Source organism: Bacillus rossius, chromosome 7 (genome assembly GCF_032445375.1).
Source record: "Bacillus rossius redtenbacheri isolate Brsri chromosome 7, Brsri_v3, whole genome shotgun sequence".
Lineage (NCBI taxonomy): Eukaryota > Metazoa > Arthropoda > Insecta > Phasmatodea > Bacillidae > Bacillus > Bacillus rossius.
Window position 1 is genome coordinate 66,631,870 of NC_086335.1, and position 23,254 is coordinate 66,655,123.

At 43.8% G+C, this 23,254-nt stretch overlaps 1 protein-coding gene across 1 annotated transcript in view; it reads right to left on the reverse strand.

Annotated features, from left to right (window-relative positions):
* Window positions 1-23,254, reverse strand: part of LOC134534256 (LON peptidase N-terminal domain and RING finger protein 3) — a 95,843-nt gene that overhangs the window by 30,949 nt on the left and 41,640 nt on the right. The window contains exon 2 of the mRNA XM_063372548.1: window positions 2,812-2,930. Within this exon, the coding sequence (XP_063228618.1) occupies window positions 2,812-2,930 (119 nt within the window). The remainder of the gene's footprint in view (window positions 1-2,811; window positions 2,931-23,254) is intronic.

Sequence of the window (23,254 nt, forward strand, 5' to 3'; positions counted from 1 at the left end):
CGCTCAGCACCGGCGCGCCGCGTCACTTCAAGTGCCATCTGCACCGTGCGTCTTTGAGGAGACCCGCAAACAAACAAACACACACAGCCAAACTCAGCCGATCTTAAATGTGAAGAGAGCATAGAGAATTCCGTGGAAAGAATTAGTCAGAAAAATATTGTAACGTGTGTACCTACGTACACACTCAGAATCGACAGTGCCCCTAATAGTCTGTGTATGCCGCCCGCGCATCAAAAGAGCGCGGGGACTTTGAACGCTGCGGCTGGTGGTCGGGCTTCTTCGGAAGCGGTCGGGCGTCATCGGTTGCGCGCCGATCCGCCAGAATTCTGACACACTCGCATCCTTTCATCCCTGCCTTGTAAAGGTTCCTTATTCCTCTAGTGAAACCCGCGACAATATCACAACTTAGATTAACAGCTGCGACGTCTCGGGAACTGTTTCCGAGACATTTGGAGCCAAAAACTGTTGGATCCAAAGACTGTTGCAGCCAAAGGTTGTTGGAGCATTGGAAGACTTGGAGCAATTGGAGTAGTTGGATATTGGAGCATTTGGAGCTTTGGAACAGTTGGACCTATGGAGCATTTGGAGCTTTGGAGCACTTGGGGCTGTTGCAGCACTTTGAGAAATTGGAGCTTGGGAACATTTGGAGCAATTTGGAGCAGTTGGAGCACATTCGTCCTTTTCGTTGACTATGCATCGTCAAGTCTGTAGTCAGATCATGATTAACCTCGAGGTTCGTAGACGCCTGGTCTACACGTTTGACATCTTACACGACCTGTTTGTAATGTATGCTAACTATCGAAAATAAGGCATTTTTGGCCACGAACCAAATGGACGAGGCTGGCCAAAAACTGGTCGTGTTAGCCCGACTAAGTGACTGGTCGTGTCTGTTCATCTATAACTGGACGTGCCCTGTTGCTGAATGGACGTTGGCTGGTTAAAAGACTGTCATGTAGAACTGCCCTGATAACACATGCAAAAGAATCGCCTTGCCTTCTAATAAGATTACAGAAATCACGAAACACTAATCATTTCCTTGTTTGTACTCATATAATTTACAATATATAAATATACATTGTAATTTTAATTTATTGAACCGGTCAATTCAATTTTAAAATTAAAAAATATTTTTCATATCAAATATCTTTTTTTTGTATTTATCAATGGTCGGACCAAGGATATAAATCAATCGAATCAATCAATACATTAATAGGTGATTTTTTGATGATTTTTAATTTTTTCCCGAATTTCTAGGTCAATAATTACAAATTTGCTAGATGGCCGCACCAACGTCAGGATCCAAGATGGCGTACATCGGCTCCAGCCGCAGGAAATACACACGCATTATATATATATAATTATATATAATTATATATATAATTATATATATACTACTGCTGATTTTAACTTTTTTTCTTGAGTTTGTGTGTTCATCTTTATTTGTCCGGGTTTTCTTTGACGACTTCATAAGAATTTTTTTTCCCCGTGTTAGATACAGCCTTAGTCGCAGTCAGGAAAGTTGGGGCAGTAATCTGCCATGGAAGCTACGGAAACCCTAATCTGTCCTTGGCATGCTAGTTTAGAGCACACCTCATACTATCTGTTCCTCTTTAAAGTTATAAGTAGTCATAGGAAACCTTACCAGTGATGCGATACGCACAGATCACATTTACAGTTATGGCTCCAGTAATGAGATTTTTTTTTTCATTCAAATTTGTGGTTTTCGAAACGTTGTACATTAAGGGGCCCCGCCTACCAGGGCAAACCACACGGTGCACAGAGCTTCAGGAGAAAGAAGAAAAAAAAACAACGCAATTTGTAAACTACTCAAGATGATATCCGAGTGGGGTATCTGTTTACGAAAAGCATTTAAAATTTTGCTGAGGGCCGATAAGTAGATTTGTTTCCTGATTAAGTTTTTTTTTAAAGCTCTATATTTAGAAGAGTTAAAAGAGGACTATATAGCATGTATCAGTAGGGGCATGCATATTTCGCGAAAAGATTCCGATACTAGCTGAAAGTTAAAACATTGTAGCGTCGTCTGTGTCTCGTGATTGGGTGAGTATCTTTCAGGTCAATATCGATTGTTAACAACACCAGTCACAGTGAGTCAGTGCGGAAGCAAACACGTCCTGAGCGGCTCGGTCAAACAAGGCAACGACTTCTACTCGTAGACGTCCGTCAATCACGAGGAAGAAGCCGCTGGTGTGAGTGTAACTTGTTGCAGTCTAACAAGCGTTCAGATTCATTCGCGAAAAATGCACGCCCCTGTGAATCAGGGTAAAATAACAAGCGCAGATTCTTGAAAGAACTTTAAGGGACTCGACATCACATCTCTATCTTCGTTTCTCCGCCGTGCAATGTTAAGGTCACCGTCACACAGTTGTCCCGCGCGCCAGGCAGGAGCCAGATATCGCGCCAGGCGACACAGACACGTCCGTCGATAGACGGGAGGCCCCGCTCGAGACAGTGGCGGATCCAGGGGGGGGGGGGGGGCACCAGGGGCAAATGTCCCCCTCTCCCCCCCCCCCCCGAAAAAACCAGTTGTCTGCTACATTAATATTGCCTACAAAAATGATTGTTTCTGAAACCAAATAAAATATATTTAAATATAATTAATGAATTTCTTGCAGAATCATACAATCTGGTGGTTGGAATTTTATGTGTAGTGCGAGTAGATTAAATACAAATGTAGTAATTTTAAGACTTTTTTTTTTCTCCGGCTGGTCTGAAATCTCCGAGGTGAACCTCTGGACCCGCCGCTGCCTCGAGATGCGCGGTCTCAGGAGGAGGGGGGGAGGGAGGACTGACCTTGCCCCAGCGAGGCCGCAGCTTGGCGGCGGTGTCGGCGTCCACGAGGGCTTCCTGAGGCCTGTCCAGGCGGCTCAGCACGTGCGACCTGTTGCTCAGCAGCAGGTGGTCCTCAGGGGCTGCAACGACAACAACCACACCGACATGCCAGCGCGCTCCCCCGACACTCGGCGCGATGCGACAACAACAACAACATGCCAGCGCCATGCCATGCCCGCTACAGCGCGCTAGTCTGGTGGGGGGCGGTCCGCCGCGGCCTACAGCACGACAGCTGCCAGGACGACCGAGAACTCTGGACCGGGAGTACGGTGACGTCACCGCGACAACTCGCTCCAGGGCCCTGATGCTCGAAATCGTTCGACTTCATAGACCATTCGAGTCGAGTAGAGTGATGAACTCGCATACGACTTGGTGTGTTCGACATTTGCTATGCTCGAGGTGCTACTTGTCGCATGCGACTTACACAAAAGTCTTCGAGACGGAGAAGTCGAGTGGATTGTGGGAATTCGGAGAGAACTGTGAATTTGTCAGGATGGCTACTCTGCTCGTGTTCCAACTGGCCAATCAACGATCGCCGTTTCGTTTGTTGTCGTGTTTGGTAGGAAGAAGACAAACTCTTTATCAAAACATTGTTTTTATTTTGCCGTGTGTTCGTGAATGCCTAATTAATTAAAATGGTCGATTAGGTCAGGTCAGTTACATTATAAATACTTTCAAACTTAACTGACATTAAAAATAATATGAATTAATTTTAATGGTTGTTCAGTTTTAAAGTATTTATAATGTAGCTGACCTGACCTAACAAACCAGGACAAAGGCTGAAGAGTAGGAACTCACGTAATTTTTTTTTTTTTTACTTATTACTTGCGCAACAATATCAAAGTAACAAATAAAACATTAAAATTTGAAACGTTAAAAACTCGCCTAAGTTAGAGGCGGGTACAATTCCTTTGCCATTAGTAGAAAATGATGTAGTCGTTCACGTACGTCGCGAAAAAAAAATAATTCATACTCGTAAACAAGCAACAAATCTGAACGCCGCATGAAAGCACAGGTATTGTGATGAAAATTAAAAATTCGATATCTCCTAAAGTATTTGGAATTTCTTATCTCCGCCGTGTTAAATGAAAAGAGGAAGTTAAAGAGCACAGAATAAAAGTATTTTCGGAATTTAATTTTTTTAAACAAATATCGCCCAAATATGAATATTAAAAAATTCGATATCTCCTAAATTATTTGGAATTTCTTATCTCCGCCGGGTTTAATGAAAAGAGGAAGTTAAAGAGCACAGAATAAAAGTATTTTCGGAATTACATTTTTTTTTTAACAAATATCGCCCAAATATGAATATTAAAAAATTCGATATCTCCTAAAGTATTGGGAATTTCTTATCTCCGCCGGGTTTATTGAAAAGAAGAAGTTAAAGAGCATATAATAAAAGTATTTTCGGATTTTTAGCATTTTGTTTTTCGCAAATACCGCTACTCTACATATTTACCAAAATTAAGACTAAGTAGCCTTAACTAGTATTGTGTTTACAGTATTGTAATGAACATGTAGGCCTAACCATTAATGTTCAGTTTGGCGTTAGGGAGCAGGCTACATAGGCTAATTTTAATGTGGATACACACAAGACATAGACGTTCACTTGGAACTAAATATGCCAGGCTATTACCACTGTCACAGGAACAAACCAAGCATTTTAACATAACTGAAATAGGCCTACCTATTTAAACCTGTATAATGCTTAAACAGGGGGTTTACTATGTTTATCTTTGATTAGCTATTTATTGTAACTGGTAACTTAATTCAGGTATGCTCCAAGGAGGGATAAACTGCCATTCTGTGTTAATGGTGCTTTAGTGTTTGACTTCAGTCAATAATTATATTAAAAATGTACTACAGGCCTAACTGCCTTCTGCATAACATTGCACTCTGACAGCTAACGAACCATTTGTTTTGTCACCGAAACTACACATAAGCAAGCACATAAAGATAACAATAGGGCTTCTTTGGTTTTTATAAGGTGCTAACAATTACTTTAGTTTCAACAGAAAGTGCAGTTGTACGAGAAGGTGCCGGCATAACCTCTTCCAGACTGCTAATCAGGTCTCCGGCACACCGCTTGTTAAGACGAAACAACTTAACAAATTTGTTGTCGTCCAGTTCAAACGCATCCTTCCGTTCTAGGAATCGACGAGGGTTTCTACCTGCTTCTATTTCAGCTAATTCAAGCTCTTCAATGTCCAAAACATCCAACCACTCCGCCATTTTCACTGTTTTCGTGACTTTTCGCATTCGTAATGGTTATCTCATTCGAGTTGGACCCCTCGGTTTCCATTCCGAACACTCGAGTCGCACACGAGTAAACTGGAACAGTTCGTGCATACCAAAGCATCAAACCGATCGGAAAAGACCACTCGGCTGGCAACTCGCATACGACTTAAAACTCCAGCATAGGGCCCCAGCCGAGACGCGCAGGAACAACCACACCCCTGGCTCAACGGGGCCGACGGTCAGTTCGGCATCTGATTGGTACAGACCGGAAAAATTCGCGAATTCATTTCGCGATAGGCTAAAATACAAATATTTATACCTCAGTGCTGCCTCTGCTGTTGGCTCACAACTCACCTGGATGACTCTGGGCCAATGAGAAACGCCCGACCAAAGCTTTATCGAATCACAGGCTGCTACGCTGGGACGTCTCACACGACAGCAGCAAATGAGTGGGTGACATTTGACCGAGTGTACGCAGAACTATGGAGTTCATCCTGGAGGTCATTGAACCCGCGAATTTTTCCGGTCCCTAGTGATTGGCTAGAGACGCTTGTCACGCGACTGCATTTACTGGCCGTCGCGAATGACGTGGACCAATCAAAGGCGTTGATAGGTGTGCGAAGGCACATTAAAAATTAATTCGTAAATACACATATAAGCAAGATGAACATAAAGAAATTTCCGTGCATAATAACGTGAAGAAGAACATCTTGTTGCAGCTCCCCTCCCTCCCCCTCAAATAACAAGGGAAATATTGAAGATTGAACACTATGCAACCGGATTATGTGTTATTGAACAAAGTTGTTTAATCATTGCAAAACTTGTAGCTGTCGCAAAATGATTTTATTCAAATTAACTGGCGAAAACGCCTTTATTATTCCATACTTTTTACGGCGTATTACTTGCAGTAAACAAAAAGGAGGTTGTCCGTAAAGTCGGTTTACGGACGATAATTTTACGTGATGACGTCATAAGAAAACACTGATGAAAAATTGCATACTTTTTTAATTTTCAAAAATTTATTTACAGTTTTTTTGCAAATTTAAATTTAAATAATTACTTTAAATAAAAATAACGAACAATCAGCTAAAAAGGCCCGCCGTAACCTGTTTGATGTTACAGAAAGTTTTTCTCGCAAGGTGGTTGGCCGGTTCTTGCACGCTCGGCTCAGGCGGAACGTGACAGTTTTTCGTGCGTGCAGCCGGCGTTCATCGATTTATAAGACGTTATCACGTCAAATAAAAACTGCTGTTGGAAAAGCCGACTTGAAAAGCGCGTACCAGCGTGCGACCATAAGTCAGTCGAGTCATCTCCCCCGTGATGTACCCGTGCAGTAGGGACCGGAAAAATTTGCGGGTTCAATGACCTGCAGGATGAACTCCATAGTTCTACGTACACTCGGTCAAATGTCACCCACTCATTGGCTGCTGTCGTGTGAGACGTCCCAGCGTAGCAGCCTGTGATTCGATAAAGCTTTGGTCGGGAGTTTCTCATTGGCCCAGAGTCATCCAGGTGAGTTGCGAGCCAATAGCAGAGGCAGCACTGAGGTACAACTATTGTATTTTAGCCTATCGCGAAATGAATTCGCGAATTTTTTCCGGTCTCTGCCGTGCAGACGCGCGGGAGGCGGTGTTGCCGCGCCGCACTCCAGGGTTGTGCCCGGGGCGCCGAGTGGAGGGGGTTACGTCACGCGCCGCCGGTTACGTCACGCGCACAAAGAGAACACTTTCCGCAAGTCGTGGGTGGCGTGGCGTGGCGCGACATGTCCGTCCGCCAGCCACGTGACTCGCGGCCAATCAGGCGGCCTGAAAAATTTCCCGCCCATCCGTCCACCTTCAAAACCTTGCCAAGCTCTTAAATTTCGACTGACGGGCGGGATGAAATTACAACCACAAAAAACAGTCTGAAACAGCATTATCTCTTTTGGTTTGAAAGATTTTTTCTAGTTCGTTTATTGACCAAGCTGCTTCCGCATTACGTTTTAACATGCCTAAGAAAATGTTTTGTGTTTAAAAATATTTGAAACAATAATTCTCAGAGACAATTTTTCAGAAGACTACAAAAAGTGTAAAATAAATAATACTAATACCCCGAGTTAGAGACCCAAAAATTTCGCGGATTCTTCTGGCCTCAGGATAGAATTCAAAGTTATAGGTGTGCTCGACCCATGTTTACTTTCCCATTGGTTGATTTCTTAGCGAGAACATTTTTATCATTGTTATTTGGCACTACCTGATTCGCTTGCTTCTCTCCTAGCTGGGCATCATTGGCTCACGGTCGTAGACGGACGTGTCCAAACAACTGCGGTCCAATCATGAACACAGTGCGAGAGTGTGAAGGTTTGCATTCCAGCTTGCGACTAAATGAATCCGCGAAATTTCCGGGTCTCTACCCCGAGTACTCGAGCTGGAAAGTAGGTAGACGGTACACATTCGCCGACTGCACGGTTGTCTCACTTGCTCTCACACAGAGGCTGGGTGAGGAAATTATTCAATCCTGCCGATCCTAATCAGGATAATGAGATGAACTTATTAAATTAGTGTATTGTCACCGATCCTCGATAAGTGTACGAAGTTTAGATTAAATGTGTCGGTTTAGAGTGGGTCAAAATCGAGTGCAAAGGAGTCGGTTACAAACATACAAACATACAGGTGAAGCTAATATAAACCGTGTAAAAAAATGCTTTATAACATATACCAATACTTTGATTCTGCTCATTATTATCGCTCATCAGACTGCAATGAGGTATGCCCGTGGTAGCGATTGTCCCGTTTGTGATTGGCTGCCGTCTGCAAGAGAAGCCATTGCCTTACTTGGCCCGGGCCGTTCAGGACGCGACTGCTTCCGCACCGGGCGGCTTGTGATTGGTGCGCCTGAGTCGAACCCAGCCAACCGCGGAACACGACAACGTCACAGAGCTGGCGTGGAAATGTTTCGGCGAGAAAACAGCACGGCCTCATTGGTTTTGGAAAATGAACCCGGAGGGCGGCACGCGCGAGCGACTCGGCTAGCCGTGACACGGATCTGCGCCGTAGCGCGCCGCGTGACGTCACGGCGCGGACCGCTAGTTCCCCCCCCCCTCCTCCACCCGACTGCTGCTTCCAGAGCGCGCAGTCTTTTGCCGGTGCATTCGACAACTGCGAGATATTCTAGAGACCGGAAAAATTCGCGAATACATTTCGCGATAGGCTAAAATACAAAGAGTTATACCTCAGTGCTGCCTCTGCTATTGGCTCGCAACTCAACCTGGATGACGCTGGGCCAGTGAGAAACACCCAACCAAAGCTTCATCGAATCACAGGCTGCTACGTTGGGAAGTCTCACACGACAGCAGCCAATGAGTGGGTGCAGTGGCGTAGCCAGGATATGTGTACGGGGGGTGTTAAGAAGCATGGTCCCCCCCCCCCCCGTATTTAAGCGGGCGGTCCGGGGGTCCTCCCCCGGGAAAATTTGGATTTTAAGGTGTAAAATAGTGCTATTTTAGCAGTTTTTGGTACTTAAATTTAAATATTGTAATGGTAAAAATTTTATTAATTTCAATATGAAAGTTTGAGTGATGAATAAGAAATTAATTAAAGATTTGGTGCTAAGGGGGGGGGGGGGGGGGTTGAACACCTAAACCACCCCCCCCCCCCCCCCTGGCTAGGCCTCTGAGTGGGTGACATTTGAGCGAGTGTACGTAGAACTATAGAGTTCATCCTAATCATAAGAATCGCAGTAAACAGGTGTCCCGAGTCGGTAGCCAATGACCAGGTGATAGTTGCCTGAGTACATAGAGAATCGTGGAGTCCATCCTAGTGGTCATTGAAACCGCGAATTTTTCCAGTCTCTATAAATTATTAGAGACCGGAAAAATTCGCTGATTTATTTAGCGATAAGCTAGAATCCAAACTCGTTTAAATTCATGCTGCTTTAGTGATTGGACCAAAATTTACCCGAAGGACTACGAGCCAATGAAAAACCCTCGACAAAAGAAGTATCGAATCACGAGCATCCCGGTTAACAAGTGTCATGAGTAAGTAGCCAATGAGTAGCTGTTATTTGTCCCAGCACCTATAGGTTCGTGGAGTCTATCCTAGAGGACATTGAAAACGCGAATTTTTTCCAGTCCCTAATAATTATATATACATAAGGAAGGGAAACGATACAAATAAGGTTTTCTGCTCCACCATGGACCGATAGACCGTGGAGGTATCCCGATAAGGAAAGGTGGGTCGCCAGCTGAGAAAGGTTGGGAACCACTGACGTAGAGAATATTTGTGTAGTCCCGCCTCTTGCCGCGCTCTCCCCTGTGTCGCTGGCATCGGGCTGTCCTGTGTTTGCTCGCGTGTCACGTGTTTCGCGCGGGGTGATGGGGGGGAAAGTGGGGGGGGGGGGGAGTAAGCCGAGGGTAAACGTCGCCGGCGAGGCGGATGGTTACGTGGTCTGTTACGCCGGCCTGGGCTGGTCGTGTGCAATGCCGCGGGGTTGGGTAAGAACCCCTGCTCTCCCCCCCAAAGGGGAAGGGAAGGGAAGGGGGGAACTAGCCCGCGGCGTTACGAAATTGCCGCTTTTACCGCGGGCCATCGTACACGGGGCCTGCAAGAAGACTCCTCGTTGTCCTCTGTAGAACAGCCGAGAGCTCCGCCCCCTTCTCAACAAATATGTAGGAGCAGGCATTTTTTCGTCGAAAAGTTCTGGACACTTACAAGACTGCAACAAGGCATACCCGCACCCGTGGTTTCTTCCTCGTGATTGGCGGCCGTCTGCGAGAGAAGTTGTCACCTTGTTTCACCGAACCACTCAAGGACGCGTTTACTTCCGCAATGAATCACTGTGATTGGTGTTTGTTACAATCGATGTGTACGTGGGAGAAACCCACCCAATCACGAAGCACGGACTTTGCTACAGTGTTTTAACTTTCATCTATTCTCGAAATCTTTTTCGCGAAATCTGCGTGCCCCTACAAATACCTATGTCCTCGTCGTCTGACCACTGGCTGTCAGTGCGTTCAAACCTGCTGTCCGGCTCGCGACGTGACTGGCTGGTTTTCATTTTGAAAATCCGTCATTGGTTTATTGTCCTTCAACGGAGTCTACAAATATATATATATAAAAAAAGGGGGTTGTCTGTAAAGTCGGTTTACGGACGATAATTTTACGTGATAACATCATAAGAAAACATTGATGAAAAATTGCATACTTTCTTTAATTTTAAAATAATATTTACAGTTTTTTGCAAAATTTAATTTAAATAATTTGTTTAAATATAATCAAGAACAATTAGTTAAAAAAAAAAAGCCCGCCTTAACCTGTTTGATATTATTGAATATTTTTCTCGCACGGTGGTTGGCCGGTTCTTGCACGCTCGGCTCAGGCGGAACGTGACCATTTTTCGTGCGTGCTGCCGTCGTTCATCGATTTATAAGACGTTATCACGTCGAAAGTTCAAAATACTAACGCGACATTTAAAGGTCTTTAATCCGACAGTCTTCCTGTTCGGCATGGTGTGTAATCCGAGCGCTCTCATTCGATGTTTTTTCTCAGGTGTATTCGAGCATTAGTTGACGGACGCCACGTCATATCAGATCATTTACCCCCCCCCCCCCCCCTTTTATTACCAGGGAGCAGCGTGTTACAACTTGTTATACAGGGATTACATGGTAAGTGTATGAAGCTAATTTGTTCGCCATATTGGTTGGACGCCTCAAGCATTGGCTGAAGGGAAGTGTTTGCATTGTGGAAACAATGTTAAATGACTGTATTTAATGGGAGTGGCTGTTGTTAAAGACTAAGTTTCTGACTCGTACTTATTAATAGAGACCGGAAAAATTCTCAGATTCATTTCGCGATAGTCTGAAATTCATACACATGTACCTTTAAGTTGCTTTTGCTATTGGCTCACTGTTCGTCTGGACTACTCTGAGCCAATGAGAAACCCTCAACAAAAGAAGTGACGAATCACGGGCGAACCAGTTGAGACGACTCACAAGTCAGCAGCCAACGAACTGGCGTTATTTGCAAGAGTGTACAGAGGACTGTGTAGACTATCCTGAAGGTCATATAACCCGCGAATTTTTTAGGTCCCTGCTTATTAACCATTACCTGACGTGGTCAAGCCCCATTTCCGCAATGTTGTGGGCGGAGCAACATGGCGATGGTGATGTTAAAAACTACTCACAACATGCCACTTCCCCAAAAACTCCTTACTCCATGATTAGAGACCTGCAAAATTCGCGGATTCATTCGGTGATAGGCTAGAATTCAAACACATATACCTCTTAGATAATTTCGCTATTGGCTTACTGTTCATCTGGACGAATCTCAAACAGTTATAAACCCTCAACCAAAGAAGGATCGAATCACAGACAAACCAGCTGAGACGACTTACAAGACGGCAGCCAATGAACGTGCGTTATTTGCCCGAGTGTACAGGGGTATGTGCAGTCTATCCCGAAGGCCATCGAAAGCGCGAATTTTGCAGGTCTCTATCCATGATGTTTTAAATAGAATTATATTGCTTATTAATATTTCTTTGGTATATTACCGTTAAAAAAATACTGTCTTTCGATGATCCGGTAAGGCTGTGGTCCTAATAGTGCTGGTATGAAAAAGCCTATACTGTGTTACGTAGTTTGTTCGCCTCTATCAGCCTATAAGCAGTGGCCGAGGAAATTCCCGGTTTTATTTCGCGATCGGATGAATTTCAAAATATAGCGGTCATAGGAATCGACAGGGAGATACACGCATATGTTTGAAGGATATTGCGGTGGTAAAACATACCGCGAAACAGTAATATGATCACTAGGACCACGAATTTTTCGCGAAAAATGATTTCCGGACCAGCTGTGTGTTGAAACTTTGTAGCACTCGCCTGTGTTTCGTAACTGGCGGTTTTTTTTTATTGAACATGCATTTCTACTGTCGGCGCACCAATCACAGCCACCCGGTGCCGAAGCAAACGCGTCCTGAATGGCCCGGCAGAACAGGGCGGTAGCTTCTCTCACATACGGCCGACAATCGCTAGCAGTCTAAAGAGCGATCAGTTATTTTTTTTCCCCCGCGAAAAAAGCTTTCGCGTCAAGTTGCTTTTCAAGATTCTGTTGTTTTTTTTTTGTTTGTTTTTTGGTACTGATTTAGAAAATCACGGACGCTAAGAAGTAAGTACCTAACCACATTCTCGTTGGCAAGTCGAACGGGAAAGCACTGACCATAACCAATAATCAGAGACAGGAAAAATTCGCGAATTCATTTCGCGATAGGCTAAAATACAAATTGTTGTAACTCAGTGCTGCCTCTGCTATTGACTCACATAACTCACCTGGATGACGCTGGGCCAATGAGAAACACCCAACCAAAGCTTTATCGAATCACAGGCTGCTACGCTGGGACGTCTCACACGACAGCAGCCAATGAGTGGGTGACATTTTACCGAGTGTACGTAGAACTATGGAGTTCATCCTGCAGATCATTGAACCCGCGAATTTTTCCGGTCCCTACCAATAATAAAACAAATCGTGCGATAACATTCACAGTAGTAGATCGAGCTCTGTCCCAGGCGGTCTCAAACAGTCAAGAGCACGAGACACACAAATGTGTTTATTATGTGCCCCAAGGTCGACCCTGGTGGTGGTGGCCGGGGGTGGGGGGGGGGGAGACCTTGACAAGATCACGGGTCGGCGTGCATTTATCATTTTTTTCCTACGCCCGGCCCGTGTGTTTTCTCCTCCTGGAGCGACGAACAGGCGTCACCTCTAGTGGCGAGGGTCGGCGCCGACAGACCCCCCCCCCCTCCTTCCTGCTGTTACATGAGCGTCGCAGACAGCAGCGCCGCCGTCACGTGGCGGCCAGCTGAGTGACCGAGTAGGTAAGGACGTAGCCCGACATGTACCTGCCAGCCACACATCGCTGTATACACCCGACCACCGGGCTATGACCAGGGGAGGGCGGATGGCCTTAAGGGGCTCCGCCTACCCGGACACATATACGGTGGGCGGAGCTCCAGAAAAAAACAACGCGATTTTCAAAACTACTCAAGACATCCGAGTAGTGTCTGTTTACGAAAAGCATTTAAGAATTCGCTGAGGGCCGAAAAGTACTTTTGATTTCGGATTAAGTTTTTAAACCTTATTTTTAGAAGAGTTAAAATGGCTAAAAACGCATGTTTTCAGAGTAGTTTTTAGGCGTAAAACAACCTGTACAGATTCTTGAAAGCAGTTTAAGGGGCTTTCATTACACCTTTAACTTCATTTCTCGGCCATATAGTGTTACGGTCACCGCTCCAATTTCACAGTTGTCCTGTGCACGACGAGAAGACTGCGCGCCAGTCCAGAGGCGACACCGCGCTAGAAGCACCAGCGAGCGTCGCGCTTATCATCCCGCCTCACTAACACACACACACACACACACCTGACGAGGCGGGCCCCTTAAACAGCGGGCAAATTAATCCTATTTCCCCCTCTCTCTCCACCCGCACCTTTAAATTAAATTCTGCGTGCGCTCATGACCGGGTTACTCGTACTGTACGACAGTGATGAGCAACTTCACTATTTTCAAGTGCCAGATACTTTTTTTTTAATAATAATAAAGCAACCCGAGGGTAATACACGTAGTATTAATCCACAGTGCATTTTTTTTTCAACTTCTTTTTTCCATATATAAGTTGCGTACAATGACTAATAATAAATAAAACTGTGTCATGCAACTGCAGTACAGAACTCCCGTGATTCGCTCTAAGCTAAATCATGTCAGATATATTTCTTCAAACCATACGAGTAAGAAGTTAAAGTGTGTTGAAGGCTACTACATGCGCGCAAAACATTTCCGCGATAAATCAATCTTGGAACAGCAATTTTACGCGAAATCTGACCGCTCATTAGACTGTAATAGGGTATGCCCGCGCCAGAGGATTCTTCTTTGTGATTGGCGGTCGTCTGCAAGAGTAGTCGTTGCCTTGTGTCACCAGGCCATTCAGGACTCGTTTGCTTCCGCGCTGACTTACTGTGATTGGAGCGCTGGCAGTATGCGTGTCACTGAAAGAAACTCGACCAAACATGACGCCATAAATCCTTCTCTTACTTGTAACTACCAAACCGTATCCACTGCAAACAAAACTTCGAGAAGAATAACAGAAAAAAAATATGTTTTTACGCTGACAAGACTAACTGGGGTGTGTGTACAGTGAACGAAAGTAAACTTAGCTAGCCTCATTTCAAGCGAGTGTTTACGAATGCTTTTCTACAGAGGGCAGAACACATTAACGCGACCTAGACTCGGGACTATGTTACGTAAGCCGTCGAATGAAAGCCAGTTACGTACCTCCTAGGAAACCCTACCACCCCCCTCCTTTTTTTTTTAAGTTGACGGCCAGCGAAGGAAGGCTAACATCCTGGACAGCCGTCCCTGGACCTGCTCGGAGTTCGCAGCTATGCTTATGATTAAATCTAGACTAATGGTTCACGTTTCACGATTATGGGGGAAGGGGAGAGAAAAAAAAATCTCAATGCCCATTACACCGCATTATGGTATGTCCGCGCCAGAGGTTACTTCCTTGTTATCGGCTGCCGTCTGCAAGTGAAGCCGTTGCCTTATTATTTGTTAAGAGAGCGGGAAAATTCGCGGAATGATTTCGCGATAGGCTAGAATCCAAACCCGTTCACATTCAAGCTGCTTTGGTGATTTTGACCAAAATTAACGTGAAGGACTCTGGGCCAATGAAAAACCCTCAAAACATCATCACAAGCATCCCAGTTGACAGATGTCATGAGTTGGTAGCCAATGAGCAAGTACGTAGAGGAACGTTGAGTCTGTCCTAGAGATTATTGAAACCACTAATTATTCTCCTATTAGCGGTGTGTATAAGCATCATGCGATGCGTCACCGTGCATTCGGGCCTGGACTGCACGCCCCAGAGAGGTAAGGGAGTGGTATCAAATTATTAAGATTATCAAAATCAAAAATTAACAAAATCAGTAATAATTACGTTCATCCCGCTGCGGCTCAAATATTACGCAGCGTTTTTTTTTCTGGATATTCATTCAACCGCTTTTTCTTTTCTTTTATGACGTGACAACGTCTAATAAATCGATGAACGCCGGCTGCACGCACGAAAAAAGTGTCCCGTAACGCACATTGTTCCGTTACGCACATTGTCCCGTTACGCTCATTGTACGCTTGCGCCGCATCTATCTCTCTTCCACTCGATTGGAACAACCATCGATTTTACTTTTTCGAGGCACATTAAACTTGAAACACTCCCATTCGTTTCCTACTTTTCCTATCATCGTCCTATCCTTATCAGAATAACACAGATTGGAAGAAGTTAAATAGCAAACATGTATAAAAGTTTTAGTTAAAATAATCTCTTCGTTAAAGTAATAAACATATTTGAATTAATGAGTGCAAATAAAAGTACATTTATAATTAAATTGTAGATTTCATTTCACTCCTTCTTTGTATCCATAATTCAATAAAAATGATTCAATTTTATTCATAAAAGTATGCAATCATTTCATCAATGTTTTGTTATGACGTTTTCACGTTAAACTATCGTCCGTGAACTGAGTTTACAGACAACCAATTTTTTTTTTTTCGAGTGCAGAGTGCAGGTCTGTCAGGAATGCAGTAAGCTCAGCAGATCTGAACACGGCAGAAACTGGTGACTTCTCCGGTCCACGGGCCTTCCAGGCGTGTCAGAACCAGCTGTGGTCGGACGACGACGCAGTCCAAAGTGCATTCCAGCCTCTGACAACGTGAATTTTGCAAGTGCTTATTAATTAGTCATATGAAAATATTCATTTGCCTGCTTTTCCTCTTCACCAATAGCAGATAACTTGCTAGCACACGTGACACATCAGGGACGGCTCCAGGAAGGCTTTTCGGGACGGGCAGTCCTACAAAGAAAGGATAAGCTGCAAAATATAAAATTTCATAAAGTCAGTTATTATAGTCTTGTTATCTACAAATTCATGATCTTAATAATGAACCTTTATATTTTCTTACAATATTTTATTATAGAAAAGATTAACACATAAGTTTAGTATTTGAATAAACACAAATACACCCTCTGAAATAAAAATATTCGAGCTCGGAAGGGGCTAACAGTCCCTCCCCCCCCCTTTTTTTTCCACCGGGCTGGGGCCGTGCCTGTAATATATCTAGCGACAAGATTTGCTATCGAAAACACGTGAACTCTTTCAGTACTCGCCAGAGATGAGTAACATCTAGCTTCGGTAACGAGCAAATTTGTGCATTCTAAAGTTAAAAATACATTTATAAGTCGGACACAAAATTTAACGTAAAACGTTTTTAAATAATGCTAATCGTGAAAGAAGTATTTTCAACTACATTTCTTGCCGCGAATCACGCGTAGTTTTCGCACCCGCCGCTAGAATTCGTTGCCGGAGCAGCTACGTAGACATTTAAACCGTTTGATTAGCAGACCGAATTTTTAAACTATATAATGAAAAAGGCTCCGATAAAAGCGAAAAAGACTTGAAAAAAATCTAATGGTCGGTTTTGGATCTGATTTTTGATCGCGAAAATCCTGCCCATCTGGTTAAAATCCATCAAACCGTTAATAACTTCAAAGTTTCCCTTTTGGTTTTGTGAACTTTGGTTCGTGTTAATTTCCATTCCAAGCGACTTCCCGTTCCATTCACGAAAAGACTCGTACCAATTAATAATAATAATAATAATAATTTATTTCCAATTTTTTTTTTACTCTTTGTTAACAATATTCACTTAATCAACCAGGAAATTTAGCACTCACGAAAGCAAGCTTGTATGTGAGTGCATCTTGTCACTTCAAATTACATGCGGTATTTTGACGATTGTAACCATTTGTAAATGTATAGTAACTGAGAAATAAATATAGGATACAATATAACCTAAGAAACTTTACATCAGTAAAGTTACCGTCCTATAACGAGAGCTAGGATGTTACACATCAAAAATCAGAGTGTAATAAAGTGAGGTAGTTGGTATAAATAGCCTCAGATGAAGGGGGGAAAAAATTGCGACAACCCAAGATGGCGGGTGGAGGGGGTTGCATTTCGGAAACCCGCCGCTGACGGGGCTGGTGTGTGTGTGTGTGGGGGGGGGGGGGGGGGGGACGCCCCGTGCGGTGACCGCTTACGCAACGGACTACTTTCGCGAAGGGCAGTCCGAGCCTTGGGGCGTCCTCCAAGGACAACCGCCCGTCCGCGGGCTGTCTTCAGGATGCGGCGGTTATGTCTGATCACGGGCGTGGATCTCTCCCCCCCCCCCCCCCCACAACAAACAGGAATCAAGAAGCCACTCCCTCGTCGCGCTTGCAAAAGCCAGACTGTGAAACGGGTTTGAATGCCCAAACTACGTTTCATGGATAGGGACTGGAAAAATTCGCGTTTACAATGACCTCTAGGACAGACTCCACGATCCTATAGGTGCTTGGACAAATAACAGCTACTCATTGGCTACTTACTCATGACACTTGTTAACCAGGATGCTCGTGATTCGATACTTCTTTTGTCGAGGGTTTTCCATTGGCCTGTAGTCCTTCGGGTGAATTTTGGTCCAATCACTAAAGCAGCGTGTATTTAAACGAGTTTGGATTCTAGCTTATCGCTGAATCAATCCGCGAATTTTTCCAGTCTCTGTTTATGGAAAACTTTCCGTACATTTTGGAGTCTTCTGCTTATCGCATGCATGCAGGCCAGAATACGGACAGTGTACAACAGAAAAGCACCGCATCCAGGGATGACTTGTGTCTGTTAAACCCCGCGCGCAAGACTCACGCGACGCGCGGTTTCCCCCTCCCTCCCCCTTATAGGGAATTCCGACCCCCCCCCCCTCCCGCGAATCCTACAGATTTGCGCCTCTGCCTATGATTATTTAATTGCGGGAGGGGAGAGAGGATGGTACGTCGTTTTGGTTTCAAAAGTCTTTCAGCTATAACTATATTTAAAAATTTTTGGACTCATTAAAGCATACACTGTAAAAATATATTTAGTATTTTCAAAAGGATAATACTGGGAAACTCAGTTGCCAACGACATCACTTGCAAAATTTGCAAAGCAGAGCTTTGTATCACTGGCAAATTTTAAAAGTCATATCGTTGGCAAACCGAGAATTCGTGATGAATGAGTCATTGAGTGGTATGTCGCTTCATACACCCCTTTTGGGACGGAATATTTCCTCAAAATTTAAAATCTCTAGGTCCACCGGTTGAGGTTGTTCGTTGTCTGTCAATCAGTGTTTAGAGTTTTATTAAGTCGATTTGGGGGGGGGGGGGGGGGGGGGTAACGACTGCAAAATGAAAAAATACCGTTAAGTAATTGTCTTTGAAAATATCTGAATCCGTGATACCTGCTTTAAATAATGCCAATTTAAAGTAATAAAGGATAAAAGATTGTTATGGCATGAAATCGACTTAGTGCCTTTAGGTAGGTCCCTACCAATCTTTAGAAGAACAATCCCAGACTTTGCCTGGGGTGGTTTAGGGAAACTGCGGTAGAGCGGAAATCAGGACGGATGAGACGGGATTCGAACCCGAATACCTTGCCAGATTGAAAAACCTTAGTTTTTCAACGTTTTCACAAAACCTAATCTTTATTGATTTATTAATGATATACTAAAGATAAAGTTCTGAACACCAAGGCTACATACGAGTCGTTAACCAAAACTGTATACCACTCGACTCCATGTTTTGAGTATACGCTAGGACTGACTTAAAAATTTGCCTTCAAGTTTATAAAACAGGTTGAAAAAGAACTTGTTTACCAGGCAAAGCTTTTAGAAACAATTAAATACGGTTATATTATGAATTGTTTTAATATACTGCATAAAAAAACAAGAAATATTATAATCAAAATAATATAGGATACTAATCAATAGAGACCGCAGATGTAATTTTCACGAGTGCATAAAGGATCATGGAGTCTATCCTTTAGGGATTTTAAATCGCAAATTTTACAGGTCTCTAAATCCGTTAAGGAAATGCGCACCTTTCAGCAATCCCAACAGGTAAGCGGATAACCTTGGAAATGCAGGAATCAGACGGTAAGGATGTAATTTCCATAAGTTTACTGCGCGTAGGTACTGCCAAAACATTCCCCTTTTAATTACGGATGTTTTTGACAGCGAAAACGCTCTCGGACATGTGTCGAGAACAGCTGGAGTGGTTGACGTCTGGGAACGCCTTGCACGCCTTCTTGCAAATGTGCTTCAGTGCGGACGTTATACCACTCTCCCCTTGAAAGCTCGCGAATTTTTTTTTAATTAACTCGCGCGGCTGTCAGGTCTTTGAGCGGCATTGCGTTTTGGCATATAAGTCGTTTCGCGTGCCTTTTTCGCAGTTGGAAAAAAGCATTTCAACCGGCGGATAAAAAAAAGGTTCAAAACCACTTCCACCATCGCTGCTTTGCGCGGGCATCGGGTGAATTGTGTTCGTAACAACAACCTTTCAAGGAGACCGGTTTCGGGTGCGCTGTCGGGCCACGACAGACATACGGGTTTCTAGCAAGTGCAGGCTTCTCCGGCAGTTCCACTTCTTAAAGTTGTTTGCGAACTCCCCGCGGTGTTTCCGAACGGCACGCGAGTCGCCGGTCACGTTGCGACCCAGTTCCCGACCTGCGCTTCACGTGCCCGAGCACTTGGTCGTGTCCCGACTCAAGTACACAGCCGCGTACTTCACTCGTCCTTCAGGAGCACTAGGACGATTCGCACATACATGATTTTTGGCCTCTATAAATTATATTAGCCAGCTAAACAAGGTTTTTTTTTTCAAAATTTTTTTTCCAATCCTAAAATTTTTGTTTGACAATAGTGTTACGAAAGGCTGGCCAGTACCCCGCGAGAGGGGGCGCGAAGCAGGTAGCGCCCGACCCTCTATTACCGCTACACGGTGATCCGATTAACAGCTGCGCCTCGCTACCCCCCCCCCCTCTCTCTTATCCCGCGCTTTGCCATTGATCCCGGAGATTCTCTGCGTCTCTCGAGGGTTCGGCGCGTTCCCGGAGCCCCCTCGTCGTGTTCCGCGCGAAGTGGCGTAACTGGGACGCCACTGTTTTCGAAACTTCGAGCGTAACTAGGACGCCGCTGTTTTCGAAGCTTCGAGCGTAACTAGGACGCCACAGTCCTCGAAGCTTCGAGCGTAACTAGGACACCACTGTTCTCGAAGCTTCGAGCGTAACTAGGACGCCACTGTTCTCGAAGCTTCGAGAGTAACTAGGACGCCACTGTTCTCGAAGCTTCGAGCATTGTGTTGAGTCGGGGATTCTGGCGACGCGACACTTCGGAGGACTTCGAGACTTTTCCAGGGCGGGACTTGGCAGGTGTGCCTCACGGAGAGACGGACTTTCTCGGGCAGTGGAGAGGGCGCGTGACCCCTCGAGCAGCGACAGGAGGCGACTAGCGACGGGCTTCGTGTGCGGAGAATGGTGCATCGGGACTGTTCCATGTGCGACGGACAGTGAGTAGTGCGAGGCAGTGTGTTGGGACAGAGGTGAGAGGTAAGGGACGAGCAGTAGTGAGAGGCACTGACAAGCCGAGCTCCAGTGGGAAGAGTAAACTGTGAACTTCATATTTAAAGTGCGATAACTTTGTGGGCAGACAGTTAAATTGTTATAAGTGCATTAAAAGTGTAAAAATTAGTACATAAATAAAACTGTATTAATTGGGCTATCATTTTCAAACCTGTTTCCCTGGTCGTAACAATAGTACATTACAACACTGCATTACGAACACATTAATTTTTGGATATCTACTTAATTTTCTACCTTGGTTACGTAATTTACGATCGGTACATGTGTTCATTATTTAATGAAACTTTCTTGCATACCTGTTAATATATTTATTTGCTCATTAAATATTTTAATCATGGTAAAATATAGAGTGAAAATTATTTTACGAGCTTTTCATTTAATTAATCGAACTATCAAAATAAACTCTATAAAATGATTTTCTAAGTGGCAAAGTTTATTTTCCTGTAAGCACGCGAGAAGCTAACAGGTTCGTATACTTGCAGATCTGCATACTTCCAGTTCAGACCTTTTAATGTCACTTCCGGGAACAAGTAAATGTAAGCACATGCCTGAGGCGATCTCGGAGGCAGAATAAGATCAGCGAAGGCCATAAGGGCGACTTTACATCGCTCGCATAACGCCACATCGCATCTATGGCTGGGAATTCAAGCAGTGACGTTGCATTTATTCACAGCGCATAGAAATCACTTGTGGCACAACGGTTAGATCGTGGATGTTTGCGCTTCTTCGCGGCCATGTCAACTAACAACTTGCATTTACTGCAATCATCACCACCGGAAGTGCCTACCCGCATTCTGGATGCTTGCACACCGCCGATCAACCTATAGGAATCGCCAACGTATACGGCATATCCTTCCGCCAACATCTAAAATATTAAGTCCAGTGGCTTGTATCTATGCGTTGTTTAAATAAAACCAATTTTTTTTTAGAAAAATTAGACCCTCCTTGTGTTTTGGCTTTGATTTGGTTTCATCAATATTTGCAATAATTTTTATTTCCTATTATTCACTCATTTTAAACGTGAAAGGGTACATTGTACACAATTGTGTGTTTCCAGTCTGCATTATCTTTTTTTTTCAAGTATTTTTATTATCTGAAGGGGGAAAAAATAACTATCAAGCACTGTCAAACATTTGCCACTTTTCGCAGTACTGCATTTTATAAACGTATGGGAGATTGGCCGCAAAAAACTTTCACGAGCAAGTAAGTGCTGTGAAATAATGTAATTACTTAAAAAAAAAAAACAAAGATTGAAACAATTTTTAATTGGCAAGACATTACCTAACTTAATCTACAGTTTCGAGGTTACAGCCTACAATTAAAAAATATCCTCGAGTTTTGTCTGTAACGCAATCTAACAAGACTTCGAGAGAACCTCATTAACCTTCCCCCTCCCCCATTTCTTTTCGATAGCTCCGATAGCTCCGATAGCTGCGGTACGGCCAAATAAGGATGAAAGCCACAGTGAACTTAACTTACTCTCATCCACGCGCGGACTTGATTACATCGATGATGATCAGGCAAAAAAATTAAGAGTAATGTTTTTTTTTTCTTTTTGTGCGGCGATTATGTATAGTACGTCGTTATTTCTGTGCTGTTCGTTCACTTCAACTTGCAATTAGTGTAACCAACTGCGCGTGAAGGTCCACCCCCCCCCTCCCCCAAATCACACACACACACGCGCACACTTCTTTTAAACCTATACCATTCCTGCTGGCACAAGAGATCCTTGTCCGCTACTCGTTATTTTAAGAGGTTTGCACGTTTGATAATGAAATGAAAACATTTCTCGGCTATACATTTTATTCTTCTTCTTCTTCTTCTTCTTCTTCTTCTTCTTCTTCTTCTTCTTCTTCTTCTTCTAGCGGGCCAGACAATTCGTCTCACTGACAGATCTCATTAAGAATGTGTTCGCGCCAATACGAAAACTTATGAAACCCATCTCTGGAAGCAGCCCTCGCGGTAATTGCATTTCATTTATCTTCGCGGTATTAAAAAAAAAAAAAAGCTACCATGTTGGTAGCAAAAAGAGGAGAGAAGTTTAAAATTTCAACGACGAAAGTGGGGAACTGCTTAGGTGGTAACTTACTCTAGTGTGACCTAGTTGCTGCCTTGAGAATATACTTGAATATCCTTCTTTCGCCAAGTTACTTGCGAAAGATTTTTCTTTTCCGCGTAAATGACCATATAATTCTATTTATTACTTGTTGAACACGCTGTATTGTGTTTCTGAAGGTACCCGCGAATAATCACCATAATATCGTTAGAAACACCTGAATTGTTAAGCATAGTGAAAAGAAATCAGATAAGCTTGCTCAAACCATAGAACATGTAGGATATATATATATATAAATCTGACATTTGGTGTATGTATTTAGCAACAGGTATTAATACGAAATTTAAACGTTCCATGATGATAAGTAAAGTTAATTACTTCCAATAATATTAAACGGTAGAAAAGGGAATACGGCCCACAGCACTAAACAATAAAATCCACGTACTCTTGACAACATTGCTCTACAGCTTTGGGGAAAAAGAAAAAAAAAACTGGTAAATTATGTACATGTCTTCTCGGAAAAGGCAAACGACTGGTTCGCGCGCTCAGCCAATAGCCGGGAGGTTAGAGCGTACACCTGACGGCTTCAAGGAATCAAATATGCATCG